The 23,333-nt window shown below is 42.2% G+C and overlaps 1 protein-coding gene across 1 annotated transcript in view; it reads left to right on the top strand.

Moving 5' to 3' along the window:
* Positions 1-23,333, top strand: part of GPC4 (glypican 4) — a 112,155-nt gene that overhangs the window by 60,160 nt on the left and 28,662 nt on the right. The window contains exon 2 of the mRNA XM_059049872.2: positions 14,175-14,333. Within this exon, the coding sequence (XP_058905855.1) occupies positions 14,175-14,333 (159 nt within the window). The remainder of the gene's footprint in view (positions 1-14,174; positions 14,334-23,333) is intronic.

Here is a 23,333-nt window from a genome sequence, read left to right on the forward strand (position 1 = left end):
CTTTTCACAATAATTATAGGCAATAATTGCAGTAGTAATGCTGTGTGCCATCTGCAGGCTCTGTGTAGTGGAAACTGGAGAGAAAAACGTGTCCCTCTGCTTGATGGGAGTTACCATGAACTTGAGGCCCTGGTGCCAGATTGCCAGTAGCATCAGCTTCAGGTGGCCCTGCCACTACTTAGCCCTGGGTCACATAGCAGCTTCCTTTTCTCCCCTGCAGCCTGACCCTCCCCATCCGCCATGGTGGTTGCTCATCCTAAATTAGCTGATGGGTCTTGATGAAGCGTCACATTCTCAGACTGCAGGAGTAATTGGAACTTTTCTCTGGGATCAGATATTTGACCAAATCAGTTGCTTTACGAGTAGTTGGCCCATGACCCAAAAGATTTATGGAAGGCAATTGGATATTGAAATAATGAAACAGGCACTTACCCTCCCATTGCTCCAGCCCATGGAAAGCTGTCTGATGCTTGGCATTTGTGAACATGAGGCCTCCAGACTGTCTCCTGGCCAGACTCTGATGCTCTGGTACTTCTCTTAGGTCCTGTGACAGACGCTATTCTATAGTGATTCCAGTGTCAGCCCTACGGCAGCAACCTTCCTGTCTTCTTCGAGGCCCAAAGCAGAATGGCCTCTCTCCTTTCGTCCCCACCCACAGCAAAACACAGGAACAGCCAACCCCTTTATTCTAGTTGCTTTCTGGAACGTTCATATCTATCTCTGTGGCTCTGGGGTGACTAAGGGGACTCTGATCTGGCCGGCCTATATCTGAGGATGGTCAGGAACTGAATAGGCCTGTGGGGGCTTGAATGCAGAGCGAACGACTGGTTTCTGTCTTTTCCTTGTCACGTGTTGTCAAGGTCAGTCACTTTTCCGTCTTCGTCTGCAACGAAGTAAATTTTTGTGTGTGTCATAAATAAGGAATCGCATTAATCTGTTTAGTGCCCAAGATCTGCCCTTATTTTTCCCTTCTCTGTGCTACTTAAACCAGAGGAAAATGGTAGATGGCTGGCAGGACAGCCCAGCCGAAGAATTTCCTAATTGATGCCTTACGTTTAACTTTAAGTACCTTTTTATCAGTTTCAGAGCCCAGAACAAACAGGGATTATTCCTAGCATGGTAGAGAGGAATTATGAAGTCTCTCAAGTCCTTTGCTGTTTGGTTTGTCAGTCACTTGAGGGCACAGAAGCTCCTCTCCTGACCTCAGCTGCAGAAGTTGGGTGGGGTGTCACACCACTGATTTGTATTGACTGTTGGAATACAAGGTTCAGGAAGCTCATCATCGGGGGACCAGATTGAGGTTTAGAGACGTTTCAAAAATTGAAGCATGAACATAGTCTGAGAGATGGCATTGTTAAATTAATTTGCGTGTTCAGTGGCGTGATTTGTCAAGCCAAATAAGTAAAGCATTTGTGCGACGTTTTTCCTTTGTGCATTTTGCTTTATTGACCAAGAAAGGCAGCGGAACTAGATCCCCAAGGAATTTGCTCATTGCAAGATTTTGCTTTGAGTCCAAGCTAATACCTTCTGTTAGTTCTGGATGACTCAAAAAATGGCCACGGCCTATCTGGCAACGTAGAGATTATATTTGAGTAGATGAATCTCTCCCAGTTTGTCCAAAGGCACCTCCTAAGGCACATCTGCTGATGTCCCAGTGTAAGAAGCATGGCCTGGGTGGATTTGCCTGGGTGGATTTCCCCTCTCCTCCTGTCTTTCGAACTTGAGTTGTTTCTCGATGAGATCAGAAGACCTCAGAGATCTTTGGTGGGGGGAGGGTGGAAGAGTGGAGTGATTCAGAATATACAGTAAGAGGGAGAGAGAAAAAGCTTATAGAGCAACAATAAAATCCACTTCTGTTCATCTTGTAATTTTCAAGAGGGTGGAGACCAAGCCTTTTGCCTTTTCTGCGCTGAGGAATGGCATCTAGCACGTAAGAGGCACTGGGTAAACACTGCATTAAGCACCAACCATTTTGGTGTGTTGTCAAATTGGGCCAAAGGTTAGTTTGGGAGAAGTGAACCAGTACTTTGATATAGAGTTGGGGAAAATTTTAGGACAGGGCTCCATTTCCAGATAATCTCTTGAGGCGGAATGGTTGAAGTAGTAAATGTACTGAATTTTTTCATCTTAATGAACAAATCAAATGTAATTAATCGACACGTTTGATCCTAAAGGAGAGATTCTGAATGGTGAGATTGGAGAATTGAGTGGCGCCAAGGAGACGGTCATTAGAATAAATAGGGAGAATGGCCATTAAAAGAAATGCCAAGCAGACCAGGGATGCCTCACTTATAAAGGCAAGCAGGTAGAATGTATCATAGAGAATGGGAACACTGGAAAGTTAAGCAAACTTAATCTGCTAGGAAGGGCAACATCACTTCTATAAGTGGAATCTGTGCTTGATTGATGACCTTGTGTTTTTCAAGGGACTGAAGCATATGTGGACAAAGGGAAACCAGTGAATGTGATCTATCTGGGCTTTCAAAAAGTTCTTTGTGGGATTGCACAGCAAGCCAAGGAAACTTAAAATAACTGGCATCACCACAGAATTGTGGGGCAGGAAGCAAAGGGTTAGGGATAAATAAGTCAAGCCTCTGTATAGCCACATTAACAGTGGCATTCTCTCCAAAATTAGGATGGAGACGAATTTTGCTTAAAACTCTAGTAAATGGCCCAAAAGAGGAAATGTACGTTGAAAACTTTACTTTTGGCAACAAAAATGGGACTGAATTCTAGGGTGGCTGCCCCAAGGGTGCCAGGCCCAGGTGTTAGGATACTAGATAATGGTGAAGAGGAGCTTTTTTTTTTTTTTTTTTTTTTTGCGGTACGCGGGCCTCTCACTGTTGTGGCCTCTCCCGTTGCGGAGCACAGGCTCCAGACGCGCAGGCCTAGCGGCCATGGCTCACGGGCTTGGTTGCTCCGCGGCACGTGGGATCTTCCCGGACCAGGGCACGAACCCGCATCTCCTGCATCGGCAGGCGGATTCTCAACCACTGCGCCACCAGGGAAGCCCGAAGAGGAGCTTTTTTGAGGGTTGGGGAAACTCAGCCTTGCAAAGTGAGGGCTCTGCCTTTTCTCCATCTGCCTGCGTTAAGGTTGAGAAACATTTTTATCTCATGCTATAAAAATTAACCCCCCTTTAACTGTGGCCCATGTCCATGGGAAGGGAGACTAATTAAGAGTCCTTAAATGCAGATCTGTATTAGAGTAAGCTGTAACTTACTGTGACCTTTAACAAGAATGTTGTGCAAGTGGGTTAAGGGTTTTAATTAAGTACAGACTTTGAAAAAGTAACTCTTCTTTCCCCTTTGCCATTTCATTGATACCTGGCTAGAATTTTAAAGAATGGTTCGTGTGGCTTGAAATCTGTTGATGGAGATTCATTTTTTTCTTTATGTGAGGCAGTGAACTTTGTTATCACTTAGGGTAAAGGCATTCTAAGTAGCCATTTGGAAAAGTATCTGTGGGAGAATTCCTAATGAATGATTATGTTGTTATTCAGGTATATTTTTCCTAGAAAGTAGATTTACTAAAAACCTATTCTCACACTGTATTCTGGAGGGAGGAATTTTAGGTATGTCATGAAAGGGAGTAAAGAGAAGTTAAGGAGGGTTTTTATTTTTCTAGTTACCCAAGCTGAAAAAAAGGCATAAAAAAGAGAAAACAATGTTAAAAATGTTCATGACCCACAGGACCCGTGACACGCATAGAAAACGAAAGGCATTAATTAATGTTTGTATTAGCGCCTCCCCACCCACCCACTGCATTTTCTCCTACACTTGGAATAAACTTGGTACCCAGCTGTTGACCCTTTCCAATCTTGCTGTGAAACCTAAACGGCTGTGGCAGGTTATCTTAGAATTGGGCTCCTGGGGGTTTCTTTAGAGATGATTAGGAGATAATAAGGAAAATCGCTCCCTGTTGGAAGTCTGGTGTTTGGTCAGACCTCGAGGAGGAGGAGGAGAGGAGTGTCTCCAGTGTTTTTCTGAGGATGCCTTCCTCCTCCACTTTCTCTGAGGCCTGATGTGATTGCCTGCAGGAGACTGCTCACAGGGATGGATCATTGTAAGAGTGTACACTAGGGGTGCAAAGGAAGGACAAGATGCTGGGGGCCAGCATCCCTCCCATCCCAGGAATCCCCGAGACCCTCTGAGCCTGGTCTCTTCACTGTCTTAGAGATGGCTCTCACGAGGCCTCCGTCTACCAGTAATTAGGACACGTGGCTTGGGTACATAGGTTCCAGAAAGAAGTACTGTTGGGCACCGAAGAAAAACAATGTTCTAGCCAATGGTGTTTCATCTCTAGGCTACTTTTTATTTGTAGCGGGATTTGAAACAGGCATATTTGGACTCAGGCATTCTGTTAAATGATGAGCCCAATGGAGATCGTAAACTAGTATTCGAGTGAAACTCTCAAATGATGCTACTCCAGGTATGTGCACCTGAATCACTGACAGGAAAGATCTTCATTATTTGTAAAACAAGTAAGAGAGCTCCTTCTTTTCCTCTTGCCCCTATCCGCACTCCGCCACCAAGTCACCAACACATTTCCGGGAGCCTTTTACTTTATTAGCTTAGGTAGTATTTACTGGACCCTCAGAATTGTAGAAGAGATTTGGGTTAATTGCCAGTATTATTATTCCTGTTGAGTCCTGGACCTGGACGAAGTGGGTGGAAATGTGCAAAATAGATGCAGTTGCTCTACGTGCTCTAAAGTGATGATAACATAAGGTCAGAGTATGCATTTCAGGTCATTCACTCAGTTGGTTGATGTGCCTTTCTTCAGTGAACCTTTGGTACAGTTAAAATGGGGTTTGAAGATTGTCAGATTTAAAACTTTGGTTCATAATTTGCTTATCAGTATAAAGCAATAAAAAGCCCTGCTTGATTTCAATCTGAGGTGGATTTTAAAGCTGTTGCAAGCTCACTGAAATGAAGTGTGGTGTTTGAAAGTAGCAGCCCCAACTCTTCCAACTACACTTAAACGAAGTATTCTTAGAAAAATATAATAAAACTGATTTTTGAAATGTATGTGTTTCTGATTGGCCTTCTAGCCTACCTTGCAGGATTAGTGGACCTAAAAATTGGTAGCAAAGCCCTCCAGAGCTATATTTCGGCAAGGTTTTGCAAAATGCTAACTGGCTGCATTTCTCCTACTGATTGGTAGGTGATCTCAAATCATACATCTCCATAATGACTGTAATTTATGTGCTTTATTATTACGGTTTAGGTCAAATGGCTTCAGGCTTTGGATGTGCATAGCACATTACATGCAGTCATTTCACTGCTATTTTGCAAGGGAGGAAGGATGGATTAATGTATACATTCATTCCCTCATCCCCCTGGGATTATTAAAAACCTTTAGAGATTTTCTTTCTTTGTTCCCATGAAGCAGAGCATTGTATATTCCTCCTGGGGTTCTTAGATAGCTTGGAGGGGATGGAATTATACAGCAACCTGCATTTTAGCTCACTTTGTGGCTACATGAATTTAGATCTAGAAAGTGAACAGAAACTATTTTGGTAACTCTTTAGACCAACGGCAAGGAATTGTTTTACCTTCACAACAAATAAAAATCAGAAAAAGAGTAAAGTAGCAATTGAGGGATTAGGAAAATTACTGCAGCAAGTAATAGCTTGATGTTACTCCCCAATATTAGAATTACATCAAGTGTTTGATGTAATACTGATGAAAGCCCCCGCCCCCGCCCCCGCCCCCACATATTGATCCTTTTTACTTTGAAAACTGAAGGTTTTTTTTTTTTTTTGGCTGCGTTGGTTCTTCGTTGCTGCGTGGGCTTTCTCCAGTTGCGGCCAGCAGGGGCTTCTCATTGCGGTGGCTTCTCTGGGCACTCGGTCTTCAATAGTTGTGGCTCGCAGGCTCTAGAGCAAAGGCTCAGTAGTTGTGGCGCACGGGCTTAGTTGCTCCGCGGCATGTGGGATCTTCCCGGACCAGGGCTTGAACCCATGTCCCTTGCATTGGCAGGCGGATTCTTAACCACTGCGCCACCAGGGAAGTCCAAGGCTTGCTTTTTTTGAAAAAATAAAATTTATCTTAGAAGAGTTAGATTTACAGAATTTGCGAGGATAATCCAGAGCTTTCCTATACCCCAAACCCAGTTTCCCCTATTATTAATTAACATCTTACATTTCTGTGGTACATTGTCACAATTGATAAACCAATATTGATGCATTATTGTTAACTAAAGTCTATATCTTATTCCGATTTCCTTAGCTTTTTTTTTACTAACAGTTTCATTGAGGTATGATTCATATCCCAAACAATTCACCCATTTAAAGTATACAGTGGCTTTTAATACACTCACAGAATTGTGCATTTATCACCAAAATCAATTTTAGAACATTGCCCCAGGCAACCACTAATCCACCTTCTGTCTCTAGAGAGTGACCAAGGCTGGACATTTCATGTAAATGGTATCATACAATATGTGGACTTTTGTGAGTGGCTCCTTACTTAACATAGTATTTTCCAGATTTCACCATGTTGGAACACGTTTCAGAAGTTCATTCCTTCTTATGGCTGAATAACATTTCATTATTCAGATACACCTCATTTTGTTTATCCATCCATTGTTGGACATTTGTCTGTTTTGAATCATGCTGCTATGAACATTTGCATGTAAGTTTTTGTGTGATTTCCTTCGTTTTCCCCTAATGTCTTTTTCTGTTCCAGGATCCCAGCCAGGGTACCACATTATATCTCATCATCATGTCTCCTTAGGCTCCCAAGGCTTTTCTTTTGAAGGCCCTTTAAATAAATGTCTGTACGTACTTGTCATCAGTTCCCCATCACTTATGCATGCCTCTGAACTCCTAATTGATAATGCTGTCTTTTCTGGCTATCTTTATTCCCCTGAATTCTGCCTCCAATAAGAAATTTACCTCAAGTAGCTGGAAGAAAGAAGGTGCTGCTCTCCTGGCCCCTCTGCCTCACCTAGTACAAGTCATCAGAAAAGCCTCTTCCTGGAGAACTTCATTCAGTAGCTTATCAGTATAATAGATGCTCTTCATTTTCGTCTTGGTTTTGTAATTGCACTGTATTCATAATGCTTCCTTCTTTACAAAGGGCTTCTTTAAGAGCCTACAGTGAATCATGTAGAGCTGGGACTCAAACCCATATTTCTTACTCTCCAGATCAGTCGTCTTATCCCCAGACTACCATTAGGCCTACAGAATAAAAGACACAGACAGTATCAAGTAGTTGGAAGCTTTTAAAATTCACTTCTTTAAAACCCCTTGTCAAGAGCGAAGTATCCATAAACTTCACCAAGGAGGTAAAAGAATTATATGCTGAGAACTACAAAACATTAATAAATGCATTGAAGATGATTCAAAGAAATAGAAGGATATCCCATGCTCTTGGATTGGAAGAATTATATTGTTAAAATGGCCATACTATCCAAAGCAATCTACAGATTTAATGCAATCCCTATCAAATTACCCATGACACTTTCCATAGAACTAGAACAAATAATCCTAAAATTTATATGGAACCATAAAAGACCCCGAATTGCCAAAGCAATCCTGAGGAAAAAGAACAGAGCTGGAGGCATAGCCCTCCCAGATTTTAGACAATACTACAAAGCTACAGTAATCAAAACAGCATAGTATTGGCACAAAAACAGACATATGGATCAATGGAACAGAATAGAGAGCCCAGAAATAAACCCACACACCTATGGACAATTAATCTTCGACAAAGGAAGCAAGAATACACAATGGGGAAAAGACATTCTCTTCAGCAAGTGGTGTTGGGAAAGTTGGACAACCACATGCAAATCAAAGCTAGAACACACCCTCACACCATACACAAAAATAAACACAAAATGATGAGACACCATAAAACTGCTAGAAGAGAACAGCAAAACATTGTCTGACATAAATCGTACCAATGTTTTCTTAGGTCAGTCTCCCATGGCAACAGAAATAAAAGCAAAAATAAACAAATGGAGCCTAATGACACTTAAAAGCTTTTGCACAGCATAGGAAACCATAAACAGAATGAAAGACTGGGAGATAATATTTGCAAATGATGCAACCAACAAAGGCTTAATTTCCAAAATATAAAAACAGGTCCTACAATTTAATAACAAAAAAACCAAACAACCCAATTAAAAATAGGCAGAAGACCTAAATAGACATTTATCCAAAGAAGACATACAGACGGCCAGTAGGCACATGAAAAGATGCTCATCATTTCTAATTATTAGAGAAATCCAAATCAAAACTACAGTGAGGTACCATGTCACACCAGTCAGAATGGCCATGATTAAAAAGTCTATAAATAATAAATGCTGGAGACGGTGTGGAGAAAAGGAAACTCTCCTGCACTATTGGTGGGAATGTAAATTGGTGCAGCCACTGTGGCAAACAGTACGGAGGTTCCTCAAAGAACTAAAAATAGAGTTGCCATGTGATCCAGCAATCCCACACCTGGGCATATATCCAGAAAAAAATGAAAACTCTAATTCAAAAAGATACCTGCACCCCAGTGTTCATTGCAGCACTATTTACAATAGGCAAGACATGGAAGAAATTCAAGTGCCCATCAACAGACGGTTGGCTGGCTTAAGAAGATGTGGTGGATATAGATAATGGAATATTACTCAGCCATTAAAAAGAATGAGATAATGCCATTTGCAGCAAACATGGATGGGCATAGAGCTTATCATACTAAGCAAAGTAAAGTAAGAAAGAGAAGGATAAATACCTTATGATATCACTTATATGTAGAATCTAAAAGATGACACAAATGAACCTATTTGTGAAACAAAAACAGATTCACAGATGTGGAGAACAAACTTGTGGTTGCCAAGGGGGAAGGAAGCATTGGGAGTTCGGGGTTAGCAGATGCAAACTATTGTATATAGAGAATGGATAAACAACAAGGTCCTAACCTACTCTATAGCACAGGGAACTATATATTCAATATCCTGTGATAAACCATAATGGGAAAGAATATGAAAAAGAATATATATATGTATAACTGAGTCACTTTGCTGTACAGCAGAAATTAAACACAACATTGTAAATCCACTCTACTTCAAGAAAATAAAAATTTAAAAAACACGCAAAAAAGGAGCTAAGTTTTCTCCAGATCCCTTTCTGCATGAAAGGCCATTGCAAAATCGAATCTCTTACATTGGCAGTTTTCCTAAGTGCTTTCCAGTCTGTTATTCTCAAATGTCCCTCACTGCAGCCCCCACCCTTAGGGTGCAGTTTGTGTGTCTCTTCTTTACCAAAGGCATTCGGTTGCATTTTTGGGAAAATGAGTTGGGCTACAGAGAATGTTTGCTGTCCAAATCGTGCTGGTGCAGGCACGCCTGGGTTTTCTGCATTGTGTCCCATAAAAATTTCTGGCGCTGTTTCCTCCATTTAGGACTCTGGAGGAATAATCCTGAAGACATTTACTTTATCTCCTACAGGTATAGAAAGCTGACACCCTAGTGGTAACTACAAGTATTCCTCTATCATCATGTCCCCCAAAATGTGTGAGAATCTGAGAGACATTTTCTTGGCTTCTACTTGGACTTCAAAATGAAGTTACAGATAAACTGGGAGATTGGGATTGACATATATACACTAATATGCATAAAATGGATAACTAATAAGAACCTGCTGTATAAAAAAACAAAGTACATGTATGCTTTAATAAACGTAAAATGTGGACGTATTACTGAAAAAAATAAATTGGGGTATAGTGGTGTATCGGGGAGAATCTTATTATAAAATATGTTAATAATGTCCCTTTACTCGTCTTTTACATGACACTGACAGAAAATGTCCTTTTATGTAAAAAAGACATGAATTTGGATGTTATTTTAAATGCATCTTCAATAAAATATGATACTAAGCGGAAAAAAAATGAAGTTACAGTTAGAAGTAGTTACATTGGTAGTAAATAGGCTGGGAGCTGGCCTGAGAATGTAACCACCATTTATAACATTTTCTGTGGGCAGGTGGGTTATGAGTAACTGGAAATAAATGGACATTATCTGCACCCCATCTGTACATCACAGCCAGCCTTTGGTGAGAGGAATAAATGAAATAAAATGAGAAAGCACAGTTCTACAGATTGCCTGCGGCAGAGCCCTGTTAAAGGATGGACTAGATTCCTCATATTCAATGCCTGCTTCTTTAACTATTGAGTTGAAGTGCTTCAAAAAAAAAAAAAAAAAAAAAGGAACCAATCCTCCACACACTCGGCAGGATTGAGTAGTAATTTATTGTGATTGTCTTTGTTCAGCTTTGAAAAACGAAGGCATTGATATTAAGACTAAAGAGAAATTACACAGAGCTGGTGTGACTGAAAAAAGTTTGGCTCTTTCGAGTGATTTTTTTGTTTTTAATGCCACAGAGTTAAGCTTTAAAAGCACGCTTCATTGACTCTCCTCCAAGCCTCTGAGGACAAGGCTAAGGGACCTTTTTTCTTTTGAGGGCCACTGACCCACAAAGAAAAACCCTAATCGAGGGCCATGTACAAAAAGCAACTTAATTTAGGTGCTTTCTTAGAAATCCATAAAGCCTTCAATTCACCTGCTTTTAAAATTAAGAACAGGGAACTCTCAACAACTATAACAAACAAAAAAGTCCTTCGGTTTCACATTATGTGCAGTTAGAAGAGGTGGAGTGTGGTAAGAGAGAACAGGATGAGCGGAGTGAAAAGAGAGTGGAAAGCAGACAGAAGAGGGCCATGGAGAAGAACACAGAAGGTCCCGGAAGCAGGAGGTTGAGTTAGGGAAATAGAGGAGGCAAATGATGGTTGTAGATCATAACCCACTGTTGACTCAAACCATTGGATGAACTTCGATTCCCGGTTCTTCTGTGGCTCTAATGCTTCAGCCTTTCAAGCTAGAGTTCTTCAGGAAGGGTATGTATCAGAATCCTCTAGGGCCACCCCCCCTTTTTAAATGCGTAAGCTCACCGCTTCCCCTGCAGTGGCTGTCATCCTCCTATCCCACATTGGAGCCTGTCGTCCCTGTGTTCAACGCTCTCAGCCTAAAAAACAATTTGTGGCTTCCTTCTTAAATAAGAAGTATACAGGATCACCAGGTTGAGAGGAGAGCTCCAGAAACAAAAAGCATGTCTCATTCAGACACAGCATTTTAGAAGCAGTCTCCAACAGGCAAAATGGAATGTCTTTCCATTGATACGTATGCCCTGGCTTTTAATCATAGAAATCATTTCTGGTGTTACAGTAGAAATATTCAAGTTTTAAAAATCAAATGAGTTGCTCGAGTTCTTAGTACAGTTCAGAGCTGTAGTTTCATTTTCAGACGCACCAAGACTTGTCCCCTTTTCCTTCCTAGTAACTTCTCATCAGCGGAAACTGGTTATGGCACTGAATCCCCACTGGCCCATGTGTGGCTTGGGATTTAATTCATAAGTGTGTCTTGGACAGGGCTTTTGGCAAGAATGCCGGATTACATTTTCAAGGAATGCTTTTTAGAAACACAGAATACGTGGTGTATGCAGGGCTCAAATGGGCAAAAGTGACCCGTTGGAGTGGCTTGTTTGCACTCAGGGGAAGATGACTTTGCCAGCAGAAACATTAGCCAGGTATCTACCTTGTTGTCACCCTTTCCACAAGGCAAGCCTTTACCATTAGACAGAGTCTTCTTGTAAAGATCTTCTCTGTAACATGGAAGTGGACTCTTTTTCCTTAGTTTTTTGCCAAAACAAGTAAATGTGCTCCAGTGTTCAGACATCAGCAGGTCTCCCGCAGGTCCTACTGAGGGCCCCTGGTGGGTAGGTGGTGGGTAGAGTGCATGGGCCTTTTGTTTAGCTCCTGGCTAGTTCAGTCAGTCACCAGTAAAACTTTAATTGCCGTGACCCGTTTTTGAAGGGTGTTTGTTCAGTGCCCCAAATGTAAAACTCTCAAAATCTAGCGCCTTCTTATATGTAGAAAAGTAGTCTTTCCTGCTGTCTCTTTGAATTTTCTGGCTTTAGGTTCTGTGTGTGTGTCTGTGCGTATGTGCGTTGGAGGTGCCAAAAAGGGTGCTTTTTTCCCTTGGTCGTAGACGCCTATTTTGATAAGATCCAATGAATGACCCTTTCGTTTATTGTATGTGTGAACCATGTTAAGATTAGGTGAATATAGATTTGCTTCCAGACTCTGAACTGTTTTCCCTTGGAAATTCAGTGCATTACCACAATCTAATCTTTGCAGGGGCTTGAAAACCAGCCTGCGATTAATTTTAGCCTGTGAAAATCTTTAAAAAGTAGCTGCTCTCATTATAATTAATTTACCTAGTTCTGTATGTCCTAAGTTCTCATTGTGAGCATTTCAGTTAATTTTCTTTGTGGTGTGTGAGAGTGATATGGATTCTTCAATACAGCCACATCAAGTACTGTACTAGTTGGGGGTCCTTTGTATTACTTTATGTATTCAGATTGTGGAGCTCCTCAACCCTGAAACCAGGAGACAACTGGATATCTCTTTGTAAATTAGGTGTCCCAGTACCAAAGGCCTGCTGTGAACTTGTTAAGCCAGTCAAGAGGCAGTTTTGGGTTTGGTTGTAACAAGGTGTTTCCAGAAAACTAAGCCTCTTCCACTAATGAGATCTAAGATGTTCGACAAGCTCACAGCTCTAAACTCTTTCACATTCTTCCCTGGGCCCCCCCACCCCCCGCCTTTGTTAGAATCATCAGTTGACGGAGGGTTTCAAAAATGCCAAATGAAGCATTTAGCAGTTTCTGGATGAGGAAGTTATTTGAAGAATGTTTCCCTTCTCCCCTTCTTTAAAAGTCCTTTAATGCGCCATACCGGTTTTTGTCTGGCAATAAATAACACTCTCCCTCCTTTTGAATCGCCAGGAAGGAAGAATGATCGGGAATATATCTGATTATGTAATTATTTGCATCTGTGCAGTTGACAGCACTAGTGTTCGTCAAAAATATTGCCAACACCATGTTATTTGAAATCCGCCCCCTCCGCAAAACTACTTTGGTATCTGTCCGAAGTGAAGACTTAATGCCTCTAAGCACCGACGGCCAAGAAGCAGCAATGGCCGTCGGCTCCTGGTCCAGTTCATGTCTGTGATTAGTGTTGTTAAAAAGATTTTGCTCTTCGTCCCTCCTCCCTTGGTTTATTATACACACACACTTAGCATTGATAGGTTCATATGTCTTCAGTATATGCTTTCCTGAGCTCCTGAGACCTTAGGTCTTTTCAGACCCCTTTTGTCTGTCATGGAACATGAACTGCAATAACAGAAGGAACAGTGAAGTTGAATCCTTATAAACATCTGTAGAAAATGATACGAGGGCACCTATACCCCACAAATGAATATCGTGTGACTAACTGTGATAGTACCTGGTGGGGTTATTTTTGAGTGGCGCCATATCTCTTGGTCATTATGAGGGAGAGGCGTGGTCTGTTCAAAGCACTATTTTTGGTCTGTGACAGAGGAGACACAAGGCAGAAGCGCTCCAAACCACAAACAGAATGCCGTTGGTGTAGGGGAGGCAGATGGTCTGCATGTCTTTGACATTTTCTTGGCCCTTAGGGCTACCTAAAGGCGACATTTACTGGAAGCCATTCCTCTGTATTTGGACCAGTGGCTACACTGCACACAATCATAAAGGTCAATATTATAGTGTCTAACATCTGTACAGAAGATGCTGGACAGGAAAATCTTAAAACTGAGAATCATTTCACATCCCCCTTTGTGACTTACCATAGACTCACATCCCAGCGTGGATTTTGGGTTGTTGTCACATATTTTACAAATCATTCTTCATTAACGGTACTCTCTCTTGTAGTGGAAACTCCCAAAGCTAGAAAAACTGTCTCCGTTGCATGACTTGCACAGCATTTAGCATAAAATCTCTGAAGAATTTATGCGAGCCTTCCGTTGACATTGAATGATACTCTCTTTACTGGCCACGCTGATTTTTCCTGTATGGTAACAATCTTCCTGATTGGGAAGTTCTTCTTTTGTCTTTTGGAGACGGCTTCATTATCTTATTTTTCCAAGAAGGAAATCAATATTTTCAGTATAATGAAACTTTTTAGATAACGCGTGATTCCTGGGCCTTTGCGGGAACATCACGGAGAGAAATGAAGCCAAGCACGTGCACCTAAATCACACTCTTCCGTTTTGGACTTGATGAATGATGATGGAGATTGATTGTCCTACATTTTCTCTTCCAGGTGATCATTTGAAGATTTGTTCCCAGGGTTATACCTGCTGCTCCCAAGAGATGGAGGAGAAGTACAGCCTGCAAAGTAAGGATGATTTCAAAAGTGTGGTCAGTGAACAGTACAATCATTTGCAAGCTGTCTTTGCGTCCCGCTACAAGAAGTTTGATGGTATGTATTGCAACTTTGGTCTACGTAAGTGTAGATATTTGCTTTGTTCTTGAATTCTTTTTTTTTTTTTCTTTTTGCCATGCGGCTAGCAGGATTTTAGTTCCCTGGCCAGAGATTGAACCTGAGCCACAGCAGCGAAAGCACTGAGTCCTAACCACTGGACCGCCAGGGAACTCCCTTGAATTCATCTTATACCTTTTAGTCAAGTCACATCTACGAGCTGCCAGTGAATTTCGTACAGTTGCTTTTCCCAAGTGCCTTTCTTCTCTCAGTGTTCAAGTTTTCTCCCAAGAGGCTCTCCTGGCTGGACCCCAGGGGCAAGTTAGCCTTACAGCTTTATTGCTAGAATCCTTCCAGATAACACTAGAATCCGTACGGTATGGTAGCCATTATGGAAATATGGTCACAAGGAGCCAAAAAAGAGATTAAAGTAGTTTAATTTAAATGCTTTCATTTATTTTCTTGGGTGAACACACAATAGTGTTGTTGACACAAGTCACTAAAGAAAAATCTTCCTAATAAAAAGCAGGCATCTGAAAACTTAGTCAAGATAACCACAGAGATTCTGCAGATGCTGGACTTCAAATTACATTTCAAAATGGATCCCTCAAAGCCAACTAGAATTCCTAGAAGCCCTATAGAACACAGGATTAAAGCTCATGCAGCAGTGACCATGCGGCAGTGACCCAGAGGTAGCTCCTGGGCTCCAGTCTTGATTAAGTCCGGCACCACCCCTGGCCTCATTTTAGCTGAAGCTTTGGTCAATCCACGTTAAAGCCACAAGAAAACCCACTTCAGTCCCCTGTGCCAAACACAGATTTTCGCATGCACACTTTCTTTTCAGAGTGAAGTAATAGACAATCTGAGCCAGAAGAGAGGCACTTCAATCATATCTGAAGCAATGTAATAGATAACAGACTTTCAAAACTAGAGTACGGGGTCCAAACACCTCAGGATTCCTTTCTCTGGTGCTGTTCACTCAGTTTGCAGGTCGTTATGAAGCAGATTTAATTTTAATAGGAATGATTTCCTTTGTACCTGTTGTAAAGGCCATTCTAATTACATAGTACCTTTGAAGCATGCTTTTCCTGACATTCTGTGTGGCGAAGAAGTACAAGGCAAATTTTTGAGACGTGAAATGTCTTTGAGCATTTCTGCAAAGGGCTCATTACCATGGTGACAAGTGGGATTAAATTAGATTTGATCTAGCTGATAAGGCAGCCCCCAGCTAAAGAACAGGTTGTATTTCAAATGGTGCCTTTGAGATTCGTTATTTGAAACTGATAACTGATTTAATAAGTGTTAGTCAGTTCCCAGGCTAGACGGCAAAAGCATATTTATATATATATATATATGTTTTTTATAAATTTATTTTTATTTACTTATTTTATTTTTGGCCGCGTTGGGTCTTTGTTGCTGCGCGCGGGCTTTCTCTACTTGCGGCGAGCGGGGGCTACTCTTCGCTGCGGTGTGCGGACTTCTCCTCGCAGGGGCTTCTCTTGTTGCGGAGCACGGGCTCTAGGCACACGGGCTTCAGCAGTTTTGGCACGTGGGCTCAGTAGTTGTGGCTCGCGGGCTCCAGAGCGCAGGCTCCGTAGTTGTGGTACGCGGGCTTAGTTGCTCCACGGCACGTGGGATCTTCCCGGACCGGGGCTCGAACCCGTGTCCCCTGCATCGGCAGGCGGACTCTTAACCACTGCGCCACCAGGGAAGCCCCGACAAAAGCATATTTAATTGGTAATGTGGTTGAACTAAAATTTTCCACGTAGTGTACCAGTTATTGTGCTCATTTCCCCCAATGCTTTGTATGTGGAATTGTGTTTAGTCTTCATCTCCTTTCCCTGGACGGATAGAAATAATTTATGTATCTATGTATCCTGTTTAATATTCTATAATCCCCAAGGCACAGGCTGTTAACTATGTTAACACCACGTGAAGATGAGTGTTATCGGCAAAAGACATCCTTAGACCACCTCTGTCTCTTGGTCACTAAATTATCAGTATGATTATTGAAAAGAATGGTATTCTCTTGACTATGGCGTTTCTCATTCAAGACAGTAACCGACGCAATTTCTTTTCCTTTGAGGAGAAAACTTAGATAATCAGACAGTCATCTTTGAAAACTTGAGATGCTGATATTTAAAAATGACCACTTGGAGGTTTAATAACGGGACTTAGAAGGGAAAATTCCTGCTCTTTAGAAATGGCTAGCCTGTCAGTAGCAGGATCCAGTGGAGATGAGGCAGTTTCCAACTTCCAAGGTCACTGCCTCCAAATCGCCGCATTTCTTCTTAGACTTGTCTCCTCCAGGTGTGGAGTGCACAGACATTTAGTGATTTCTCTTGCCAGTGGGCCCGGTAGCTTCACTATTCTTTCCCCTTCTCACTCCGCATGGTTTTATAGCATTACTCATGTGATTCCAGTGTGTACTTTTTAAAAAGCCACACAGGAATTTTATCAGTAAGTATTAACATGTTTTTTTTAAAAAGGACAGAAAGGGGCTTCCCTGGTGGCGCAGTGCTTAAGAACCTACCTGCCAATGCAGGGGACACGGGTTCGAGCCCTGGTCCGGGAAGATCCCACATGCCGCGGAGCAACGAAGCCCGTGCACCGCAACTACTGAAGCCCGTGCACCTAGAGCCCGTGCTCCGCAACCAAGAGTAGCCCCCGCTCGCAACAGCTAGAGAAAGCCCGCATGCAGCAAAGAAGACCCAGTGCAGCCAAAAAATAAAATTAAAAAAAAAAAAAGAACAAAAAGTTTCTCTTGCCCTTCCCTACCAGCCTTCACCTTCAATAAATGTGTTTAACGCTGTTTCTTTATCAGTTTCAAAACTGCCCGGAAAAAGTAATGGTAGGGAGCATAGATTTAAATTTTTTTTAAGGAGTTGTAGCCTAAATGTGTTTGGCCTGGAGATCAGAACAGAGCTGGGATACTTTGCATATTTCCTCCAAGCTAGGCTTTCTGAGACAATTAACTGCTTTTATATGGTAAAATCTCAGTTGATTGGTATCCAACAAACTGTAATCCTCAAGTGGGTGCTGCATTTATTGATTGATTTTTAAGGTTGGCAGTTATGACCTGCCAGTATTCCACAAGGCCTGAAGACGATGTTGAGTGAAATTGTACAGGGGCTGTGGTGACTCAGAAAATTCAAGGGTGGAGTGCTTTGGTCAAAGAATTGTCTAAGCTTTTATAAAAGCCAAACCCTGGGCTATGGATGTGAATGGAAGGTAGGGAGTTAGGCAGAGGACCAAGATGGCGACTGCAGAACCAGAATGGGGCAGCAAGGTGGCATCAGGAAGGCTGGGGATAAGTACTGAGGAAATAGCAAAGGACACATGGGAACATAGGAGGTCAAAGTACTTCAGAGGAGCATCTTTTGCCATCTCCAAGCTTACAGTGTAACTTCGAAGTGGTGATCCTGAGCTCAGGCAACTTCATCTGTCATCACAACTTCAGTCATGGGCTTCCCTGGTGGCGCGGTGGTTGGGAGTCCGCCTGCCGATGCAGGGGACGCGGGTTCGTGCCCCGGTCCGGGAAGATCCCACGTGCCGCGGAGCGGCCGGGCCCGTAAGCCACGGCCACTGCGCCTGCGCGTCCGGAGCCTGTGCTCCGCAACGGGAGAGGCCACAACAGTGAGAGGCCCGTGAACCGCAAAAAACAAACAAACAAACAACAACTTCAGTCATGTTTATGAGATACCGCTTCTTTCTAAGGCAGGAACAAAGTTTTTTGTGGTTTTTTTGTTTTTTTTAATAAACTTTCAAATAAAAATAAGATTTCGAGGCTTTTAGGGAATTAGCCTTCTTTTACCAGGAAGCATCGCATTATCATTCTGCGTCCATGAGCTCTGGTCAGTCTGAGCGCCAGTGCTGGCATTTTGGAGTCAGTCCACTTATCTCTAAGGTCCTCTTTTGTTCTACACATGTAACTTTCTATTGTTTGCACCTCTAAAGACACTATACAGTGTATAATCCAGTTTTTAAGTTGTAAACTCTGCGCACGTGTGCGTGTTTTCAGACCTGGCTGAAGTACAGAAGAACTTCCTTAGGCAGCACCTCCCCCCGCTCCCAATTCTCAGATTCCCCATATTTTAAACCTGCGCCTCTGAGTTTAAGGACTCACCTCTTTATTTTCTTACACGTTAATCTTCTTCATCTAATCTTTGACTTAGAATATTCCATACCAGAAATCAACTATCCTGGGCTAGAGACATAGGGTTCGAAAACTTTAATGACAGAGCTAGCTGCTCCCCCTCTTGGCCAGTTTTGGGAATTTGTCTCTTTTTTTTTTGAAGTAGAACTGCTAATTAACATAGCTGAATCAGTTGTCTCATGAATATGCTAATCAGATACTCCGTTCAGGGGGCTTTGAAAGAATTGCTTGGCAAAAGGAATAGAAACAATAGAAGTGCAGCATAATCCGTGTTTGGAGACCACAACATAAAGACCCGCCCCAAAATGTCGCATTTTGTGAGAGACTAGTTGTTTTCAAAAGAATCAGAGCAAAATCAAACAACCCAAAGAGATTAAGAAGATTAGAGCTGCCATGTTAAATGTATTTCTGAATTACATAGTAAAAATGATGTTAACAACTACAAAGATAGATTATTGCTTTCAAACTCCCCGGATCAAATTATTTGCCAGATGTTTTTGCATGTTACAAAAGAGATTTTAAGAAAATGGTGATGCTGTCTGATGCTAGGCCATTGGGGAGACTACTTTCATTTGCCATTGTAGGAGCAAATGTAGCAACTTTGCCCAGGAGGCAGAGCCCGCCTAGTGGTCAGCCTGTTTCTGCTGTGAACCCACTGCGACCTGGGGCAATTAACTGGTCTCAGTTTTCCCATCCATAAAACCAAGGGGTTGAGCTCGATGCTCTCTAAAGACCCTTTCAATTCTACAAATTCTGTGAATCTTCTCAACATGTGACTAGACCAGCTGCTTCAGTGAAAGGTCTTAGAAGATGTTAATTAGGCGTCTGCATGGTCCCCTCTATTTTCCTCCTATCATTTCTTAACCCTCCGCTACTTTCACTGGGTCTTTGAAAACCCTCCCATGAGCCTGAAGCTTGTTAACTCGAATAATAGTAGAAATGTTCTGAATTAGCTTAAAACGCACATAAAAGAAATAATTGTCCCATCTATCTGAAGAGTGCTTCACGTCCTGCCTTTGTGAAATGATAGAAAACAAGGGGGCTGGAGAGCTTAAGGGAATGGGTTGGCCACTCTTCCCATTGAGCCACATTTCTGTTTTAATCAGTGGCTAAAAGTTTTCCATGGTTCATCCTGGCCATTACGTCATTAGGCCAGTAGGCTCAGCAGTGTGGAGACTCAGCGAGTTGAAGGCATTTGAATTCCCATGACCATGAAAGACAAATATAGCCAACCAAGCTTCATGGCTGTTGGCTAAGCTGAAGTTTTTGGAATTTTCCTGACCCCTGACTGCAAGTATTTTTCAACTGCATGGTTTTCTCATTGTCCTTTGCACGGCCATACTGACTTCGTAAAGACCTCCCGGGTCTTTAGTTTGAGTCTTCGACATCCTCAAGATAAATGTGTCATAGAAATGTGTGACGTACATACAACATAAGGTGGTTTTTTTAGGTCCTTACCTCAGATTTCATTCATTAAGATGTCTTTTTAAAATTTGTTGCTTTTTTAAACCCCTGCTACAGTGCAGGGGGCAGGATGAGTAGCAATGAAAGTACAGAAAAACACATAAGGCCTCTAACCTTCCTGCAAACGCAGTGTTCCTTCCAGAGCATACTATGGGTGTTGGATTTGGTTGGAAAACACTGCTACTCTGTGCTTTACAATTCTATTTTCCTTTTTTTTTTCTTTCTTTCCATGCAACAGAGACTAAAACGCTGGGTAGTTTTGCTAATTCTTTGATAATATCTGTGAAGCGTGATGAGTGAGCCACTGCCAGCTTACTGGAATCAAATCGAGCTCAGATAAAACACACACTTTTCTGTATTGACAAAGGTTTTCTGCCGTTTGCGTTGTTATCTCAGGTGTGGCCAGTTGTGTCTGTAGCATCGGCCGTCTCATTGAAAATGCTTGTGCAGCTTCCAGGGAGCCCTGAGCACACTCTCTTTGGGCCTCTGCTATTAGCTGTGGCTTCTTCAAGAAGGCGTGGTGTCAGCAAGAAACAGCCGATCTGTTTGGAGGCGAGTAAATACGCAGAAGAGCTTCAGCCGAATTGCTTTTATCTATTTTTTGGTTCATTGTGCTTTGAGCCTGGGAGTTGAGAGCCTTGTTGATCGTCTCTGCTCACCCTTTTTCCATGCGTCTGTCTGTCCCAGCAAAGAAAAGGGCTTATTTGATCTAGCAGTGACTCTGACTGAGAGAATTCCCAAGCCAGTCAGGGCTTTCTTGTTCATTGTCCTGGCCCATCTCTATTGCAAACTCTTTGCGCGCTGTCGGTCTCTCTCTCTCTCTCTCTCTCTCTCTCTCTCTCTCTCTCTTTCTCTCTTCCCTCCCCCTCCCCCCATCCCTCAAGAATCTGAAGCTCTGCATAATACAGAGGACTGGAGCAGAGAATGCTACATGGGCATACCTCTTCTGGAGGTCAGTTTGGCAGCGTATCAGAGGTTTCAAGGAAAGAAAGATCTGCATACAGATTTATGTGCAAGAATGTTCATCACAGTATTACTTGTAATAGTGAAAAATAGGAAATTATCCTAAATGTCCCATAATGATTACATTATGATCTGTTCGTATGGCGTCATAGTATGCAGTTGTTAAAACTGATGTTTCTGAAGACTTTTTAATCACATCGGAACTGCTCACCATACGGTGTTACATGAGAACAGGGCATAAATACAGTATGACCTCAACCATGTGACAATACGTACCTTCACAGAAAAAGCAGGAAAGAAATTCAGTAAACCATTGTTGTTCTCTTAATGGTGGCATTATGGGAATTTTTGTTTTCTTCATACCTTGCCATATTTTTCGAATTGCTGCAATTTGAAAGGAATACTTTATAGGAAAAAATGGTATTTTTAAACAAAAAATGTAAGAACTGCTTTGGTGGTGTTTTGCCATGTTTGGGTTTTGTTTTGTTTTGTTTTGTTTTCAGTATTACAGTATTCACTGTAGACAGTTTGCAAGAAGTAGAAAAAAATGCATCGAAGCCTCCAGCATTTAAGTCGGATGAATAGAATAAAGGGAAATAAGTCATTTCTGAAAGCATGAGATACATTACTTTTCCTGTTGTGTCACTGCAAAACTGGGGTGAACTAAAGTGAGAAACATTGCAAAGAATCACGCCGATTTCCTAACACCCATCCAACACCACTGTATGCACCCCATATTTTGGGGGGTCAGGTAGACAATGTATATATATACATACAAATCAGAATCATAACCGATTGTGCTATTTTGCATCCTGATTTTTCTCTTGATATTAGATCATTAGCAGATAGACTGTATTATGAGGTTTGTGTATGAGGTCATATAACAGGTCCACGTGGAGGTTAGTATGTGGAGCGCTTGGAACGCTGCCTTAGCCTTGGAGCATTCTTGCCTTCATCTTGTCTGGCTGGCCACACGGCATGTGGGATCTTAGTTCCCTGATCAGGGATCGAACCCGTGCCCCCTGAGGTGGAAGCGTGGACTCTTAACCACTGGACCACCAGGAAGGTCCCCGCAGAGCTTTCTTTTTTTTTTTTTTTTAACATCTTTATTGGAGTATCATTGCTTTACAATGGTGTGTTAGTTTCTGCTTTACAACAAAGTGACTCCGTTATACATATACATATGTTCCCATATCTCTTCCCTCTTGCGTCACCCTCCCTCCCACCCTCTCCCTATCCCACCCCTCTAGGTGGTCACAGAGCACAGAGGTGAACTCCCTGTGTTTCTTAAGCATGCCCTCGTGGACCCTTCTCAGTGAGAAGGAATCCGGCTGTGCTAAAGAGACTTGGCTAGCTGGTGCCGGCAGTACCACTGCTAGAAATGGAATGGGGTCCAGGGGAAGGGACCTTACCTTACTGACTGAGTGTCCCTGGCCACGTTAGCCCAGAGAGAGAATTGGCATTCAAAATGCATTAACTACTAAAAGTAACCTTGGCAAGAAAGGGCTGCTCCTACAGTGGCAGGGTCCCCCAGCCCCCTTTCATATGCTAACAGCCCCTAATAAGGGCCTCAGCTGGCAGTGGCCTCTCCTCCTGGAAAGTGCCTGTTAGAAACTTAACACAGACTTGACTGAAAAAGCAAGACCCAGAGGAGGAGATAGTCTTTGGTTTCAGTCAGTAAAATGCTTGCATAATTTCCTTTTTCTTCCCGGCTTCCATTTGTAGGTGCTTCTGTTAGCTGTTCTTCATCAAGTACTTGATCTTGGGTGAAAGAATGGATGGCTATAACTGAGTTTTCTTAACAGTGTGAGAAGTATGATTTGTAGCATGTAGCAGGAGACTTCTTTCTCGGGAACTTTGTGGATGTGGTAACTTACCGTTTGCACGCCACACCAGGGCTGTGAAATACAGACTTTACATTCAAGAAGAAATTAATCCCTCTATGTAAAAGGCAGCTTCCTAATAATATACATACAAGGGGGTAACTTATAGCACCAAGCAAATGGATTGACTAGAAAGGCCTTCCAGTCTCTTCAGATCACAGGTTAATTCTAGAATGCATTCTAGCACATTAATCAATAGCCAGTCGATTATTTATCAAGTGGTAGCTAATGGCATTTAATAGTAGAACTGAGGGTCTTTTGACCTGTTTCAAGAATTTTGAATGTTTATTTGAAGCAAGACAAGTGGCGGGGGATAGAAGTTCCAGAAGTACATGATGTTCTTCTTTTTGTAAAAGACAGGATATTTACATATATGGAAAGGTTTTGCCTTTTCTCTCTAGTAGTTTTTCCCATGTTGAATTGGTACTACTGACAGTAAGAATAATCAGATGTTAGAGCCGGAAAACACTCCCAGTCTCCTAGCTCAACCCCTGCATTGAGGTGCTTCTGGTAGGATGCAGATGAAATAAATAC

The sequence above is a fragment of the Kogia breviceps genome, chromosome X (assembly GCF_026419965.1).
Source record: "Kogia breviceps isolate mKogBre1 chromosome X, mKogBre1 haplotype 1, whole genome shotgun sequence".
NCBI lineage: Eukaryota > Metazoa > Chordata > Mammalia > Artiodactyla > Physeteridae > Kogia > Kogia breviceps.